This window comes from Oryza sativa, chromosome 9 (genome assembly GCF_034140825.1).
Source record: "Oryza sativa Japonica Group chromosome 9, ASM3414082v1".
Lineage (NCBI taxonomy): Eukaryota > Viridiplantae > Streptophyta > Magnoliopsida > Poales > Poaceae > Oryza > Oryza sativa.
Window position 1 is genome coordinate 25,279,442 of NC_089043.1, and position 17,803 is coordinate 25,297,244.

Sequence of the window (17,803 nt, forward strand, 5' to 3'; positions counted from 1 at the left end):
CAAACAAGCTGGAAGCCCATTAAAAATTTATACAAGTTATATTATGTGATTTATTTGACCACAAACAATAGAATAACCGGGTAGTATTTTACCACCTCAACTATATATATTGTTTTTTGAAAGTAGACATTAATTATCGGCATTGTGAGATGAAGCATGAAATTGAATATTATTTCTTGTTAAAAACAGAAGAGCAGTACATTCCTTGCTAAAGTAGTGTAAAAAAAGTCATGCCTGAATAGGTTAATTCCCTGTGCAACAATAGTTACCAAACCCAGGCAATGTACGCTAGCAACCTAGGATGATGGACAAAAGGCCAAACAAATATATATTCGCTGCCTGATGTGATGGGATCAACGAGACAATGTTCATATGTCAGAGATCGATCGGATGAAGAACACGAGAATGTGCGAGTCATCATCTCACCCCCCTTGCAATTGTAAAACTCGGAAACAATAAAAAACCCATCACGAAATCAAGCAAGGGATCGGCGCATGGCTCGATCGGTCACGGCTCCCGACCAGATAGATGATCATTTGCTCCTTTCGTTTGTCTCCTCTCTCACTCACTCACTTTGTCTCTCTCTCCCATGAGCATACGATGACTGAATCTCTCTCTCTCTCTCTCTCTCTCTCATCTACAACTAGCTAGTAGTAATATAATCACAGGCATAAACAAACGCAAACACCCCAATTAACTTAAGACGATGCGATATCTAGGATCCACGAGCTACCAATTAAAGCCAACTAGGTTTCTAGGGCTCAGCTTTTCAAGAGAGCAAAGGTGCATGCTATAGTAAAGCGAAGGTGTCAACCTTATGGAAGCTAGTAGTACTCACATCTCACATATACTTCATGGTGTTAGTACTCACATACTACATGGAGTACAACATGGAGTAGTAAAAGCAAAGAAACCTTATTAGCCTTATTCTACATGGAGTATAGTACACCAATACCAAGAATTACTAGTATCAATTCAATCAAGCAGCAGGAATGATGGAAGAAGATGAACAGTGCACGGTGGAAATCATCAAGCTAAGCTTAAGCTAAAGAGAGAGGGTGCTTTCCCCCAAGCTCCTAACTGTTGGGAAGCTTCCAATCATTCTTGCTAGGAAACGAGTGTATTAATTGCTCATATCAAATGGCTCCCAAGAAGAGAAGCAAACAAGAGTCTAAAGGGTTCGCCTGCCTAATTTAAGCTAAGCTAGGCTCTAGAAGAAGACACATCAATTTATGCAACGAGATATCAAAGGGAGATCAGAAGCTAAGAATTCTCAAGAGATCGAGATCGACCAAAGCAATTGACAGTTGCAGCGAGTGAGAGATTGTAGTGGCGTTACAGCATGGCGGCGACGTTGGCCGGACGGCCGGCCGGCGACCGGAGTGGGCGCCGGTCACGGCCGCGGGTGGCCGTGGAAGAATGGCGTGCCGGCGGGGAACGCGCCGTAGGGCCCGGGCGTCGGGTACGGGTCCATCACCACAGCCGATGACACGATGATGTTGCCGCCGCCGCCGGAGCCTGCCTCGCCGGCCGCGGCGGTGCTCGGCGAGGACCCGTCGCCGGTGAGGCGGAAGTGGTACTCGCTGGCGCCGCCGCCGCCGGCGACCGCCAGGGCTTCGGGGCCGACGTCGTGCAGGATGCCCTTGAACACGTGGCCGCCGATGCTGACGGCCGTCTGGTACGCGACCTCCGCCTCGGCCTGGTCGACCGGCCCCAGCCGCACGCACCGGAACACCGCCTCCGAGCTCACCTCCCGCGGGAACCTCTCCGCCACCGTCACCATCTGCTGATCTCCTGCACACCCAGCAGATCGATCAACGCGGTTAGATACAGCGCGCGCGCCATGGCTAAGCTAAGCTCTAGTATATACCTGAGGAGGTCGTCGGGGTGGTGGCGGAGGGACGCGCGCGGGGGCGTTTGGTGGGGTCGCGAGATGGGCCGGCGCCGCCGGCGGTGGCGGCGGCGGAGGCGGCGAGCGCGGCGAGCTGCTGCTGGCGCTCGCGGCGCTTGGCGGCGGGGACCCAGGTGGACTTGACGTGGGTGGCGCAGGCGAAGCCCCGGCTCTTGCAGCAGGTGCGGCAGCGCATGTGGGTGCAGTCCTTCTTGGCCTGGTTGCCGCAGTCCTGGCAGCTGATGCCGCCGCCGCCGCCACCGCCCCCGCCGCCGCTCGACCGCATCCCGCGCGACGAGGACGAGGACGACGCCCCCGCCAACGACGGCGCCGGGGGCGCGTCATCGGCGAAGCGGATGATGTTGGAGGCGTAGAACGGCTGCTGCTCCTGCTGCTGCCATAGCTGGAAGCTCCCGCCCCTCGTGGCGTACAGGAACGAGGCGGCGTCGGCGGGGTGCACCGGCGGGACGGGCGGCGCCGGGTTGTCTCGGCTGTGGCTTCCTCCGCCTAGAGGGAACCCCGCCATGCGCCCAAATCCATAGGCGGCCGTACGTACCCCCGGCTAGGGAAGAAGAAGAAGAAGAAGAAGAAGAAGAAGAAGACGACGACCACGAAGCAGCAGCAGCAGATCAAGAACCGATCAAGAAACCGAAACCTCTCTCTCGATCGTGTAGACCACTAGCTAGTAGCTAGCACGCGCGGCCAGGAGGAGTTAATCCGCGGCGGCCGGATCAGCTCAGCTCAGCTCGCTGCGCTGCCGCGAGTTAAGACGGTGAGGCGACAGAGAGGCCCTGCCACGCCGCCATGGAGCCTGCGCTCACCTAAGCTTCCATTTATTGCCTTTGCCTCCTCTCTCTCTCTCTCTCGCTCTCGCTTCGTATCGCACCGAGAGGAAAAGAGATGTGTGTGTGTGCGCGTGAGTTGGAGAGGTAGCCAGCCACCAACACGCGCACACGGCAACGCGGCTGCTGCTGCTGCTGCGAGAGAGAGAAAGAGAGTCGAGGGGAAAAGGCAGGGTACAGTTGCCGGCTGCCTCACCCCTCTCTCTCTCTCTCTCTCTCGTTCTGAATACAGTTAGCTGGTTGGAATGTACTGTACTGTACTGTACTGCACTGCTACTAGCTGCATGCAGCATGCGACCCCGGGGTGGAGTTAATTGCCCGCGCCGTATGCATGCAGCGAGAGAGCATATGTTGGCGTGCTCCAGAATTCAGTTATTCCATGCCTCCCTTCCAACGCCATAGTCAGTGCGTAGTAATATTCAAAGCCAGCCAAGCTAGCCACGCCCATACGTATACGCGTCTTCGATCGCAGAAAAGATCCTGGAAAGGAAGAAGAAGATTTGTTTAGTTGACAGTGTGTCTGGTTCAGTCTCAACATGTCAATTCATCTCGAATCGTTGTCACCGACACCGCCGGATCGTTCGTGTGCGACGACGCGGCACGGAGCGGCGCGCGCCGGCCTGAGTAGCAGTCAAACACCGGAGAACACGGGAGCTTGCTCTTTTCTTTACTCCACGGTCATCCGCGCGCGGCTCCCCCCATCTCCCCCTGTTTCGCGCGGGTTTTCTGATGTTTCCCCCACCCAAAACGCTCGATTTCACCGTCATCCACCGTGCAAAACACCCACTTATTGTACTCGGTCATCACATCACGTCTCGGTTAATCGTGCGAATTAAAGGAGATATATATAGTGAGATACCAAGCCAATGCAGGAGTGGGGATATATTACGCGTGACGTAGCTGAAATCCATGTCGTGTTGGGGTCGATTGGATTAATTAGCAGGAAACAGTGGTGTGATGGATCGATTGACAGTGCAGTGGCGATCGAGTGGTCCAGTCCAAACCCCGGTTTGCAGGGGAGAAGGAATAGACCGGGAGGTATCGTATCTATCGTATATATGCACGTTTCAGTGGGACAAATCAACCGGATTATTTAGCATATATAGATACTGTTAAGACAGGTTCTGTGCTCTGTGTGTGTGTCTGTCTGTCTGTGGATCGTTGACAAGGCAGTTTTCTGCTGCTTTTTATTTTCTTTAACGGAAAGGGGGGGCCCAATTAAAGGGTCTCTCAGCTGTGTTTCGATCATCTGCCTTTAATTAAGCAGCTGATTGATTGCATGCCCCCGTGACAGGGAGATAATTAAGGGCAACTAGCTAGCAGTGTACTGTACTGGACGTGCGAGTGACAGCAGTTGGTGAGTGGTGACCGCAAACTACACGCCGGAGTGGCACTCTGTCATTTTCCCATGGGGGCACATACGCTGGGTACACACTACAGGACCATCCTCGTTGGGGCTACTCTACGGTGAAAAAACCACCGTGAGACATTGGAGTGAAATATTATATAGATATATAATCATAGAATTCTTACCACGCAGTAATATATATCATAAGTCAAAATGTAGTTTTATTACTGATCGTTATTTTTAAATCGGTGCCACTAATTTTTATCAACATCGATTTGTTACGCTCCATAAAATCTAAATTTAAGTATATGTTAGGATTATTTTCACGCTAGTTGGTTGCTTGTTTATTAAACAAATGGGTTATCTTTATGTCTCACTGTTTGGTTGAATGCCTAGAAAGATAGATTCAAGTCATCATTTGGGGTTATGACCTATCACCAATGGTGATCTTCAGTATACAAAACAATAAAACCTTCCACCGGTGCACCATGAATACATATCTTAGGGCAAGGGCAATAGAGGAGCCGACTGCTTACTATAATCCATGTACACGTCATTTAGAAACAACTTAACATATGATAAGTACAATGCTTGTCTCTTCACATCTAGCGCAACATTTATATCATCATCGCTTAATTATTTTTTCTCTCACCACTTTCCCGCTTTTCTCTTTCATCCAAGCCAATCAGCCAAACCCATTCACACTAATTTCTTTTTCAGTCGACGGAACCGTCGATATATATGAAGGCGCTAAGCCAACGATAGGAGCATTGGACCAATGACGTATCTCTCTCATAGTACTCTCTCTCCGCCAGCTAGGTATAAAATCCAATGTAAGCTTACTGCTCCCTCCTTCTTAAATTGATCATGATATAATGGAATTCAAAATTTTTCAAATTGATCATCATATAACCACATGGACACAGATTTCATCAGAATACAACTAATGCAACATTGGAGAAAGTGTGCATGCTAAGGTGTAATTGGCATGGTGTTTTTAATTGATGCATGCCTTGTGGGAGAATGTGTGCATGGTGTCTCGATTGATACAATTTAAATTATCCTTGGTCTTGGTGCATAAATATATATGATGATCAATTTGGGAAGGGGGAGTATTAGACGGTGATTTATTGTTATTGTACTTGCCCTTATGAAAGGTCTTTTTGGTAGAGCTCCAACTCCAAATTTAGCTCAAGGAGTTGGATCTACAGTGGATATAGTTGTGGATCTGCCTAAACCCAGCACCACCTCTCTAGTTCATTTTGTGATAGAGCTGCACCCAGTTTCGCTCCCATTTTTGGTGAAACTGAAACTGTTTGGCTGAGCTCCAGCTCTAAAAGAGGTGGAGTTGGTGCTGGAGCTGTGCTAAACAGGCCCGGAGCTTCATCATGTATCCCTTCGCACACTTTTCATGGGGTATTTATTTATTATTTAATTTTTCAAATCTAATACTAATATCAACTTCTATTTTTATATCGGTAGTAAGATATGTTTTTCTGCTTAACATAATGTTTTTTTCCTATAGCTAGATTTGTTAGTACGTTCACTCACTTGTATAATGATATCAACTCAATAAGCTAATTATGAATAAAACCACTTTGGCTTTTTCATAGTGAGCCATCTTGCTAAGTCATTCGATTTACGAATGCATTTCTAACTTAATCCCATTAAATCGATAATATGAATTTGATTATATTACACGTATATCAAATATAAGAGTTATTTATCCATGCAATAGTATAAGAGGGAAAAATCTTTATTTTGGGACGAATACAGTAGTTGAAAATCTACAATCAAACCAATCATGAAAAGCAACCGAAAGAACCTCATCAACTAATCAACCACTTGACACTCACGATTAGCAACTGAAAATATCTCATATAGTACTAATCAATTAGTTGTCAGGGCTAATTTAGTTTCTTGTAGTTTGACATTTGACAACCGCAGTTTGAGAACACTTGGCAGCTAACCTTGTGAGATCTAGCACACATGCAGGATGGTCGAATTTCACCCTCATTCCCCACCAAAGCTGCGGTTGTTTCTGTAGAGATCCGAGATTGGCCCGGATGTTGGCATGCAGCAGCAGGATGGAGGGAGATGGGAGGAGATTCAAGCCCCCCTGCCATTTTAGCAAAATGCTTGGAGTAGCAGTAGCGTATAAAGAGGGGGGCCACTGAGCCATTCACTGCGCGTGCCGATCCTGACCGGTTTTCTGAACACTGTGCTGGACCCCGGATCACTGTAGCACCGATCGCCCATGGGATCGTTTAATGGGGATCCCGATCGAGAACAGGATCGGCACGACGTACACTGCGCACACACTCATCGAAACGACAAGCGTTGATCGTTTGATCGATGGTGGCATTGAAGGTTTCGCCGGCCTGAGCATGCACGTAGTACGTTACGTCCGTCGTCAGAGAGGGGAACTCCATTATTTATTTCCTACTCTATCGTCTCCGATCTGAACCAGAACCAGACCAAACTTCATTCTCGAGTCAGAGACCGGAGTAGGCGAAGGCCGGTGCAGTGCATGCAGAGCCCCCAGACTGCTCAGGGCTTTTACACCCATACTACTCCATACACACACACAAAAAAAATGTTACCACAATGAAGTTCCGGTTTGTTCGGTGAATTGTGGCAAGGCAGCGTGTTACTAGTACCGTGTTACCGTAACGGGAGGCAAGCACTGTGGAGAGCGTCATGTACGTAGTGGGAGGGACGTGGTGGTGCAAGGCAACAAGAGTGTGTGGGTTTTTTTTTTTTACAGAGAGAAGAGAGAGTTGTTCTTTTCCAGGACCAGCAAGGGCAAAGGCAAAGGCATGCAGCGGCAGTGCATTGAAGGAGGGGGAGGAGGGGGAAGAGATCGACGCAGAAAAAGTTGGGAACAGGATCCGAAGGGCGCCGCTGCAGTGCCTGCCTGCCGAGAAAGTCCGGGCCCCAATAATGAAGCGAAGCCTGCCTGCCGCTGCCTCTGCCTGCTGCTGCTGCTGTGTGTGCTCCTCGAGCCGTGCGCCCGCTGCTGCGCCTGCCCCTGTACTCCACGTACCCGCGCGAGCCGAGTTGACCCGCTTCCCTTGCCTCCCCCGCTGTGCCACGTCCCCCCGGTCTCTTCCTGTCTGTGGGCCCTCCTCTCCCTCGCCCCCCACGTCCCGTCGTCCGCGGCCATGCCGGGATGCGCGCGCCCCGCGGACACGGAGACGCAGCGCGCGCCGTCGCCCTCGTCGCGGCTGATCTCCTCTCGGCCTCTCGGCCTCTCGGCTTCGCTCGCTCTCACGGGCCCAACATACGTGCGTCGTCGCGCGCACAGTGCGTACGTACGTGCGGCGTGCGCGGCCGCGGCTGCAGTGCAGCAACACCACCACCAGCAGCCGTCGGGACGTGTGCCCGGATTTACGGTGAAAGCAACGGACGCCGCCGTCCCGCGCGACGTCCACCACGACACGCCACCGCGACGCGGACACGTACTACTACTCCTCCTGCAACTGTAACGACGACGACTGCTGCTGCTGCGTGCCGCTGTTTTTCACGTGCCGTACGTGCGGCGCCGCGCGCGGGAAAAAGCGATGCGATGCCGATGCGAGACGCTTTGCATTGCACGTGAACAGTGGTTTTAGCGTAGGTGCACTGCGCGTATAGTGTAGAGAGGGAATTGATTTTTTGGCCCTAGCAGCGTGTGTCCTTTTTATAAAGCGGAAACAGTACTAATGCTGCTAGTAGTACATGGGTAGGGTTCCATAACAATAACATGGCCATGTCTCCACGGAGGAGGAGGGGATCTCTCTGCATCAAACAACAACGTTGTCGCCACACACAATTCCATTCCCATTCCATTCCATTCATCGGAAAGCTGGGAAGGAAAAAGCTACCAGCTGCTCGAACAACGAACTGAGATTGGGAGGACGTACGTGCACACGTACGCCTGCATGCCATGTACAAGAAATATACTACTTCTCGTACCGTTATTTTTGCTTGTACAAGAAATAACACTGTTTGTTGGTTACGTGCGTCTCTCTACTTTAATTTGTTAGCCCTTTTCCGTATGCACTTTCTTGTTTCCACTGAAGTGGTATGAATGATCATTAGTTATTCGAGTGTTCCTCTTGCTGTGTGTGCATATAGCTAGCATAGTTCACGAGTACTCTCCGAGAATATAGTGCATGCATACTATATATACTTTTGTCTATAATGTAATATTAGGTTGTTTTTAATCATATTCAATACAATCAATCTTGTTTTGAAGAAAAGAAATCTCTCTATTTATGTGCTACAAGAGAGGTAGAAAATAAGAGGGGGCGAAAACATTAACCAAATTAACTGGAGAATTAAGAAGAGATAAACATATACTTGCACTAGACGATTTTGATATTTGTGAAAACATAAGCTAATTAGAGCTGAATATCAACATAATTTTGAAGTTTTAAAAACAAAGCGGGGAGAAAATCCGCTAGTTGGTCGAGAAACCAATTAGACGAAGTATCTGTGGTATATAGCTTGCCACGTTTACCGTGCTCATGCGTGGATCAGATTAATTAGTACTCGTCTGTTGCGAAACCCTTGTTAGCTGAGCTGGGCCGGGGCCGGCCTGGGAGACACAATCCATCCCTGACATGACGCTTCATGCATGACAGAAACTTTACAAGACAACACATATCCTGCACAAGGAACACGCAGATGCAGGCAACAAACTCTACTTGGTCCACAGCAGTTGCGTCAATCGGCAGAGAGATTTCTCTTGCTCTCATCCATTATAACTCAGTCATCAGGCTAATTAACCTAGAGCTCCGCGTTTTGGCCATTTAGGTGGTGTTTAAGATAAATTAAGATGAATATAAAATCAAGGCATGTAAAACTAAAAACCATTAATTAAGATTTAATTATTATAAACTTAAAAATAAATTTATTTAATATAGTACTGCATAGAATTTTTTTTATAAAAAATGCTGCTTGCTAGCTTAAAAACGCGCTAACGAAATCGAGATAAAATCTACTACTATATCTTAACTACTCACTTCGTCTCAAAAATATAAGAATATAAAATCAGATAATTTCTAATATTACGAATATGGAAATATACCATTCGTAGTTTTTTATATTTTGAAATGGAGGTATTATATTTTATGATGAAGGTAGTAGCTACAGTAGAAAAGAACGAGTGCATTAACGAATCGATCGTGGCCACTCCAGCAGCCGGCCGTATCCTGCCTACTTCCGAGAAAGCAAGTCAAGCCACAGAGACAGCAGAAACAAATCAAGATCGAGACGAGACAGATAGTAGTATTTGCACACCATCAACAAGGCCTGTTTATTAGTTGGTGAAATGAAAATTTATAGGTGTCACGTCAAACGTTTGACTGAATGTCTGAAGGAGTTTTCGCACACGAATAAAAAAAAACTAATTTCATAACTCGTCTGGAAACCGCGAGACGAATCTTTTGAACCTAATTAAGCAATCATTAGTATATGTGGGTTACTGTAGTACTTATGGCTAATCATGGACTAATTAGATTCAAAAGATTCGTCTCGCGATTTACATGTAAACTGTATAATTAGTTTTTCTTTTTATCTATATTTAATACTTCATACATATATCTAAAGATTCGATGTGATGTTTTTTAAAAAGTTTTTTAAACTAAACAGGGCCAAAAAAAATCAATTACGGCTAGTTGCTATAAGAGCTACTACTAGTACACAGTAGTACTACGATTGACAGAGACGCGACGGAGGAATCGATATCTCCAATCGTTGACACCGAAAGTATAGCACGTAAAAAGCGATCGAGAGAGATGATCATATTATCGGTTGATCGAGTGAGTCGGCCGGCCGGTTTAGTCTCATATCTTAATTATTATAACTTGCGATGTGGGTCCCAATTCGGTGATCACGACGGGAACCTGTCGCACACATTTGCCGTGACGTCGTCTCGATCGATCGATCTCTCGCTGCCTGCCTCCTATTATTGTTGTTTGGGTATAGTATAGCATCTTAATTATCCTAGCTACAAAAGGTTTAGTGTGCTCTTTTTCAAGCCTTTTTGGACTAATTAAGTACTGAGAACCGGTACATGTGCAGTGTATCACTGTATTGTTGCTGACGAGCACCACGTTCGCTGTGGGGGCTAGAAATTCCCACATTAATCGGAGAAAAAGAAAATAAGAGTCCAAGTAGAAATATAATTTAAAAATAGCTGAAATTCGGAATTACAAATAAGCAATATTGAAAGAAGAGTTCGTATAAGAATCCAATACGCGATTAATTAAAATTCAGAATAAAAATAAAATAAAATCAGAAATTGGAAAAAGAAGAGTCCATATAGGAATAAAATCTAGAAATAACTGGAATTCGGAATTAAAAATAAGGAATATTAAATGAAGAGTCCATATAAGAATCCAATACGAGATTAACTAAAATTCGGAATAAAAATAAAATAAAATCTGAAATTGGATAAATAAAAAAGATAGTTCGAGTAGGATGAAACAACTATAAAATTGAAAATAAAAAAACATTAAAAAAATAATTCATATAAGACATAATACGATATTAACTAAAATTCTAAATAAAAATTAAAATAAATTCCAAAAATAGAAAAAGAAAAATAATAGTTCAACTAGGAATACAGTTTATAAATAACTTAAATTCGACATAAAAAGTAAAAACTATTGAAATAAGAGACCATCTAGAACATATGACGAGATTAACTAAAATTTGTAATAACAAAATAATAAATTCTGTAAATATAAAAATAATTATAAGAGTTCAAGTAGAAATATAATTTATAAATAAAAATATCGGAATGAAAAATATGGACTTCTAAAAAAACTCCATCTAGAACACAAATGATGACAAATAACAATAAAGAGGAGAAGCAACAGGTTTATAAAGAAGTAGAATGGTGGCGGTTGATAGGACATCTAAAAACTAATAACAAAACCTCAAATAGAATCCCAATGACGATTAAAAGGAGAGACGACGGATGGGCCGTTAAGCAGCCCAGTCATGGCGGTTGGCGGGACTTATAGAAACTAAAATATGAACCAAAATAATAAATATGTTCGATTTTTAAAATCCTAATGACAATAAAGAGAAGAGGTAGTGGACAGACCGAAGAGAAGTATGGTGACAGGGTTTGACATAACTTCTAAAAATTATAAAAAGATGACAAATGACAACAAATATAGGATAATCAACATGTATGTAAAGGATTAAAGTGGTGGCGGTTGATGGAATATCTAAAAACTATAAACAAAACCCCAAATAGAATCCCAATGATGATTAAAAGGAGGGACGATGGACGTGTCATTAAGCAGCATGGTTACGACGGTTGGCGGGATTTCTAAAAAGTAAAAATAAAAACAAACCCCAATGATAATCATGTTTGAATTTTAAAATCTCGGAGACAATAAAGAGGGGGCAGCGGGTGAGCTGTACATGAGTACAGTGGTAAAGTCCCTGACAGTTTGGTGGAACTTCTAGAAAGTAAAAAAAAACCTAAATGGTAATTACGTTTGATTTTTAAATCCCAATGAAAATAAAGAGAAGAGGTAGTGGATTGACCGTAGAGTAGTATGGTGGCTGCATTTGACGAGACTTCTAAAAATTATAAAAACAAAACCCAAACGAGACAATAAACTCTAAAAACTATAAGGTCTAATTTTTAGAGGTTTTAGGGAGAACAAATAGAAGTAGTGGTAGATCGAGGAAGCAAATAAATGAGGGGTGACAAAATATTTAGGAGTAGCAACTGACATAACTTTAAAAAAATATAAAATTAGAAACACAGGGATGATAAGGTTTGGTTTTTCAAAGTACAACGAGATATCTATTAACAAAATTCTAAGTAAAACTATATTAAAAAATAGATAATTTTATATCGGTGCTAGCCGCATAATTGCGCGGGCCACCCAGCCAGTTTTAATTATCCTAGCTACAAAAGGTTTAGTGTGCTCTTTTTCAAGCCTTTTTGGACTAATTAAGTACTGAGAACCGGTACATGTGCAGTGTATCACTGTATTGTTGCTGACGAGCTCTATCTTTAACACGCTTGCGTATGTGTAGTAGCATGCAGTCGATCGATATAGTAGTACCAGTATAGGAGTAGGAGTAGTATATATGATGATATAAATAAGAAAGCTTATCACCTGTTCCGTTGGTTAAGTGAAAAATGATTAGATCTTTGTGGGCTTTTGCAACAGTCAGTAAGTGCAAAATGATATAAACGAGTGCTAAACTGCTAATGGGCCGTAGTATGTCGGATGTGAAAAAGCCCACGGGCTAATAACATTCAGTGATAGGTCCAAAATTGCAGTATAAACACTACACGAGCTCTTATGCTCTTTTCCATATCCGTGCGTGGCTTTTTGAGTACTACTAGCTCCTTCGCGCCGAAACCACACTGCTGCCGCCGACTCCGTGCGGCGTGGGGTAAAGGTTGCCATGGTGCCGGTGCCTGTGCGGCGGGGGTGCCTGTGTTCGGCTGGCGCTCGCCGCCAGGTCCGCCGCTGCCGTAGGCCCAATTGCCGGAAGGCGGAGAGGGGGGGGGGGGGGGGTAGGGAGAGCGCCGACGTTGGCTCCAATGCACGCGGCGCCCATGCCGTAGGGGACGGATGGCGGCGCTCTCGTGCCGTGGGGAGAAGAAGAGGGGATAAATGCGGTTGTTTTTCGGAAAAACCCTTGTGTTTTTTATGTTTATAGAGCAACCTCTAGAAGCAGAATTTTCCCTTCTCAGTGTTGTATTTCTGAGAAAGATGAGGGGTTTTCCGTATAAGACGCAACGGGTGTCAGTCGGTGGGAGGACGTGCACCGCTATTCCGTTCAAACACAATGAGTTTTTTTTTCATAAACACCACCATGCGTCATTTACTCGAGAAACAAAATGATCAGGGTGTGCATGGCGCACATGCAAGGCGAGACCGACACAACCAGTGTGGGAAACCAGACAAAAAAAAATCATGTCACCCAATCGAGGAGGTTCCGCACCTGCAAACTACATGGCACAACTACCAAGGAGCAAAAAAGAAAGACAAAAATGGAGCCCTATGGGGCTTTACTATCTTATTATTCTATGTACTCATCCTTAAGGCCTTTGTTCGATATAGCTGAATTACAATATTTTTTCGCAACAGGCAAAACGGGAACAACAATTAACGCACGGTTAATTGAGTATTACTCACGCCGTCCCAATATATAGCAACCTATGACTGGATAGGACACATCCTATTACAAGGATATATTCCATCTAGTCATATAGTGCTATATATTTGGATGAATGAAGTAACTATTACAAAATTTAAAATAGATTTATTTGATTTTTTAAAAGAAATTTCTGTAATATTTTTTTTAAAAAATCTATTCTAAAATATAAGGCACAATTACCACTAACACAAATACCAAAAAATAATTTTATCATCTTCATATTTGGATCATATAATGCATGCACCCAATGATATTAGAAATCTTGAGGAAGAAGGACTAAAAAACGAATTTAGATGAGGAGGTGCTAGTTGCATGCTTACCCTATATTATGAAACATAAAAAAAAAGGTAATTGCACAACGAATGAAGTATCTTTAGTAGATCGAGAAGCATGGTTATGGAAAACAAGGTAATAGCCCAACCAGGAAGTTGATTTAAACTCAACCTTACTACCAACAACTCCTTTGAAGAAAAATGATTTCAAAGGAGAAAATGGTGTGTTCAGAGAACTAAGATTTATATCCTAGTTGAGTTGTGTGTGAGGATGTAACCGTAGAAGCCCGTTTCCCATTGTATTTTTTTAGCTCAAGGATTAATTACCTCCTTGTAATTGTTTAACGTTTATTTCGCTTGTAATATTCAATTGTCACTTTGTAATTTTAATTTAACAGAATCGAACATTTTCAAGTAAATGGTTTATTTTCTCTAAAAATTCTTGTAACTTAAACGGGACAGACGATTAATAAACATCTTAGCTGAACAATTACATAACAAATTAATACTCCTTCAATTTTAAAATAATTATCAGTTTTAACTTTGAGTTGTTAAGAATTTGACCAATAATATTTTAAAATATTATTAGATAATAGAGTTGTATACAATCGGATTTAATAAACCGAATGTGCTTTAATATAACACCATACATTTCAACATATTCAATTTGACGTTGGTGGGAAAAAGTAACGGTCAAAGTTCATCTAGCCCGTTTAAAACCGGAAATAAGGGTGTGTTTAGTTCACGCTAAAATTAAAAGTTTGTTTAAAATTAGAACGATATGACGGAAAAGTTGGAAGTTTGTGTGTAGAAAAGTTTTAATGTGATAAAAAAGTTAGAAGTTTGAAGAAATATTTTGAAAATAAACTCGGCCTAGGTATTCGGAATAGAGGAGTGACAACAACGCTAGCCCAGGCATCTTTCGAACAATGAAAGTCAAGAGAAATACCGAAAAACATATCTTGCAATCAAACAAAACTTTGCAGGCCTAGAACATTAATTAAAACTCACTTGATTTCTCCCTCCCGACTCCACCATTAATCAATTGCTTACTACACTAATCAAGTATAAATTAACACAAACAAAATGCTAGCTATACCAACAATTTGTATGTCTTAATCGCATGCAATAATATGTTTGCTTATGCATTATTGGAGAAACCATCTTTGCTTGGTTGGCTAAAAACCACAATATTTCCGGTTTGAATAGAAACCGGGACTATAGATGATTTTTTTCTCGGTTTAAAACTCTATCGGCCCTAAATGATCTTTAGTCCCAGTTGGTGTTACCTCGATCAATCAATCAGATCACCTCAACCTCGTCAATTTCCAGTTCCTCCTGTCCAGCGGCTCGCTGCTGCCGGCGGTGACGTCGTCCTGGTCGGTCGTCATCGTGATCTCGTCGCTGCTGCCGGCCACCGTCGCCGCCACGGGGACGATCTCCTTGGTGCGCCTCTCGCCGCCGCTGAACCTGAGCATGTCGACCACCTCGGCCATCGCCGGGCGGCTCTCGGCGCTGCTCTGCGTGCACAGCATGGCCGTCTCCACCACGGCGCGGAGCTGCGCGGCGTCGAAGCGCCCGGCGAGCCTTGGGTCGGCGAGGCGCTCCCACCTGCGGCGCTCCACCAGCGGCGCCGCCCACTGCACGATCTCGCGCTTGACGCCGCCGGGGAGCTTCTCCAGCGGGCGGCGCGCGCTGACGAGCTCCAGCAGGAGGACGCCGAAGCTGTAGACGTCGCAGCTCTCGGAGACCTTCCCCCACATGGCGTACTCCGGCGCCAGGTACCCGAGCGTCCCCTTCACCCGCGTCGTCAGGTGCGACACGCCGTCCGGGATCAGCTTCGCGAACCCGAAGTCGGCCACCTTGGGCACGAACTCCGCGTCGAGCAGCACGTTGCTCGCCTTGATGTCGCGGTGGATGATGTGCGGGCTCGCCTCATGGTGCAAGTACCTGCAATGCCAATGGATAGTAGGTTAATCAATCAACCTCGGTGATGCTCGATCATGGCGCGCCGGCCGTGGACGACTCACGAGAGGCCTTCGGCGGCGCCGACGGCGATGGCGACGCGGCGGGGCCACTCGAGGGGGACGTGGTGGTGGGAGGAGGGGGTGCCGCGGTGAGGGTGCAGGTGGGTGAGGAGGCTGTGGTTGGGCATGTAGTCATAGACGATGAGGCGCTCGTCGCCGCCGGCGTAGAAGCCGCGGAGGCTCAGCAGGTTCCTGTGGCGGACGCGGCCGAGGATCTCCACCTCCACGGCGAACTCCATCTCCGCCTTGGCCGTCATCGCCTTCAGCCGCTTCACCGCAATCTGAACAAGATAGAACTATCGATCAATTCGCCTCAATCCATGAACACACACCTCGGCCGTCACACACCTAGTGCGAGTCGTTAAAAAAAGAAAAGAACACCGCGGCCATCAACCTGCCCGCGTCGGCGGCGATGATCCAACCCACCTCGACGCCTTTGGAGGTGCGTCCCCAGTAGACGGTGCCGAAGCCGCCCTCGCCGAGCTTGTTGCTCTCGCTGAAGTTGCCGGTCGCTTGCAGGAGCTCCTTGAGCGTGTACGTTTCCCATGGGTAATCCACGCTCGTCCGGTTCTTGGACGCCCTCGCCGGATTCGTCCTACCATCCCAAATTAATTAACAAGTCACACCAAATGATCACCTCAGCCGATCGATCGGTGCTATCAAGAACTCTCTCTCCGATGGCAAACAACACATCACACCGAATGATCACCTCAACCGATCGATGCTATCAAAGTATCAAGAACTAATTCTGATGGCTTCTACATGCATGGTACTGCAGTAATACGTACCTCCGACGACTACTGGTGGCAGCCGGCTCCGGATCAGAGTCGCCGCCGGTGACGCAGCAGAAGCACCGGTTGATCATTTCTTCACAGCAATCGATGGATCCTGCGGGCCAAGCTGACAGTATGCGGATGAAGAATAATCTGAAATAAGTACGATGGAAGAAGATAAATTCGATCGATCGATCAGGATGTGGATTTGGAAGACGAACCAAAGGTGAAGGAAGCTTGAGAAGAAATGCTACCTTTGATTGCTTGTTTGAGTTCTTGTCTGCTTCGCTCGCGTACAAAATTGTCCTCCTCGTGCTTGGCTCACTTTGGAGATTTCACTCCCTCCCTGCTGTGCAAATGTGATGTGGTATCTAGAAGGGCCATTTTATTAAGGACAAATTAAAAAAACCAACGGCAGCTGTGCACGGAATGGAATTTAATTTCATACAAATGTATATTCTATACACAGATTGAAGACTGAAGATTTCAAAGGATACGTATACGGTCAGTCTCTGACTTGAAAAGATATATAAAGGTTATACGGAATACACTGTAGCTATGGAAGAACTAATAGACAGGAGGTGGTCCATGACAATGGATTCAGAGAGATTTTGAACTAGACAAGACAACTGCAGATCACAAATTCTTATGCGTCTTTTCAAAAAAGAATGATAGATAAAGTAAAGGGACCAATTCAGCATTCCAATAGGAAGACAGATTCAGTATATTGTTTGGATTTCTTCTGTGTTCATCTCTAAAAGGCAAAGAGATGTATCCCTTTCCTATTGAAAAGTATGAAGACGATTTCTGCATAGTAGGGTATACCAGTTTTAAACTTTTACCTCACCAAGAGCAAAATCAGTAAATCACAGTGCTAGCCACTAGTCCAACATAGAACCAAACCTGTCACAAAACTACAAAAGGTATTTCCAGAGGCACCCTACAAGTTCCAATTGACATTTCTTATATGTTCATAGAGATTATTTAGAAAATTACCTAATTTTCCTCAGAAAGTAGCTATTTTTGAGGACTCCAGGCACCAGCCTTTACAACATAAGGTGAGGTAATCACATTCTTGCTCATCAGCATACTAGACTTACATTGCACAACCGTAGCGACCAGGTCAGAGATAGACTTAAGCTTTTTTTTTATTATTTTTTTGGAACAGGGCAGCAGCCCTGCAGTATGAGAGGATCAATTCAAACTGCATTCTTATATTTTGTTGTTCTATCAAATGGCTTAATTCGATTGTCCAACAAAAGATCTTGAGAAAGTCGGCCGATTATTTTTTTTTTCTGAGCTCGTCAACTCATGAAGTGAAATGATGAAATGCAGGCTCACCCAGTAAACAAAGGGAAGAACATTACCTAATCAGCTTATGACGTGTGCCGCTTCCATTTGTTAATAGCACAAAGATGTGACATCCAATGGTCAATTAGCCTCATGGAAGGCTTGTGATAA

General features: G+C 45.1%; 2 protein-coding genes across 2 annotated transcripts; both read right to left on the reverse strand.

Annotated features, from left to right (window-relative positions):
- Nucleotides 1-1,062: 1,062 nt before the first annotated feature.
- Nucleotides 1,063-2,697, reverse strand: LOC4347669 (protein SHORT INTERNODES 1-like). Its single transcript, XM_015755829.3, has 2 exons — nt 1,871-2,697; nt 1,063-1,794 (listed from the first exon to the last, which is right to left on the reverse strand). The coding sequence occupies exons 1-2, from the start codon at nt 2,415-2,417 to the stop codon at nt 1,394-1,396; spliced, it is 948 nt and encodes a 315-aa protein (XP_015611315.1). The 5' UTR covers nt 2,418-2,697; the 3' UTR covers nt 1,063-1,393.
- Nucleotides 2,698-14,538: 11,841 nt separating this feature from the next.
- Nucleotides 14,539-16,697, reverse strand: LOC107276656 (PTI1-like tyrosine-protein kinase At3g15890). The gene is made up of 5 exons (XM_015755979.3): nt 16,597-16,697; nt 16,358-16,495; nt 15,996-16,164; nt 15,573-15,850; nt 14,539-15,492 (listed from the first exon to the last, which is right to left on the reverse strand). Exons 2-5 carry the CDS (start codon nt 16,432-16,434, stop codon nt 14,850-14,852), a joined length of 1,167 nt encoding a protein of 388 aa, XP_015611465.1. The 5' UTR covers nt 16,435-16,495; nt 16,597-16,697; the 3' UTR covers nt 14,539-14,849.
- Between the last annotated feature and the right edge of the window lie 1,106 nt (nt 16,698-17,803).

Bases quoted from the DNA above. Each gene is read 5' to 3' on its own strand.
- LOC4347669 (XM_015755829.3), bottom strand. From the start codon at position 2,417: ATGGCGGGGTTCCCTCTAGGCGGAGGAAGCCACAGCCGAGACAACCCG. The intron at 1,795-1,870 runs GTATATACTAGA...CTGGGTGTGCAG, and splicing joins CACCCCGACGACCTCCTCAG to GAGATCAGCAGATGGTGACG.
- LOC107276656 (XM_015755979.3), bottom strand. From the start codon at position 16,434: ATGATCAACCGGTGCTTCTGCTGCGTCACCGGCGGCGACTCTGATCCG. The intron at 15,851-15,995 runs GTGGGTTGGATC...TATCTTGTTCAG, and splicing joins GCACCTCCAAAGGCGTCGAG to ATTGCGGTGAAGCGGCTGAA. The intron at 15,493-15,572 runs GTGAGTCGTCCA...TTGGCATTGCAG, and splicing joins GGCGCCGCCGAAGGCCTCTC to GTACTTGCACCATGAGGCGA.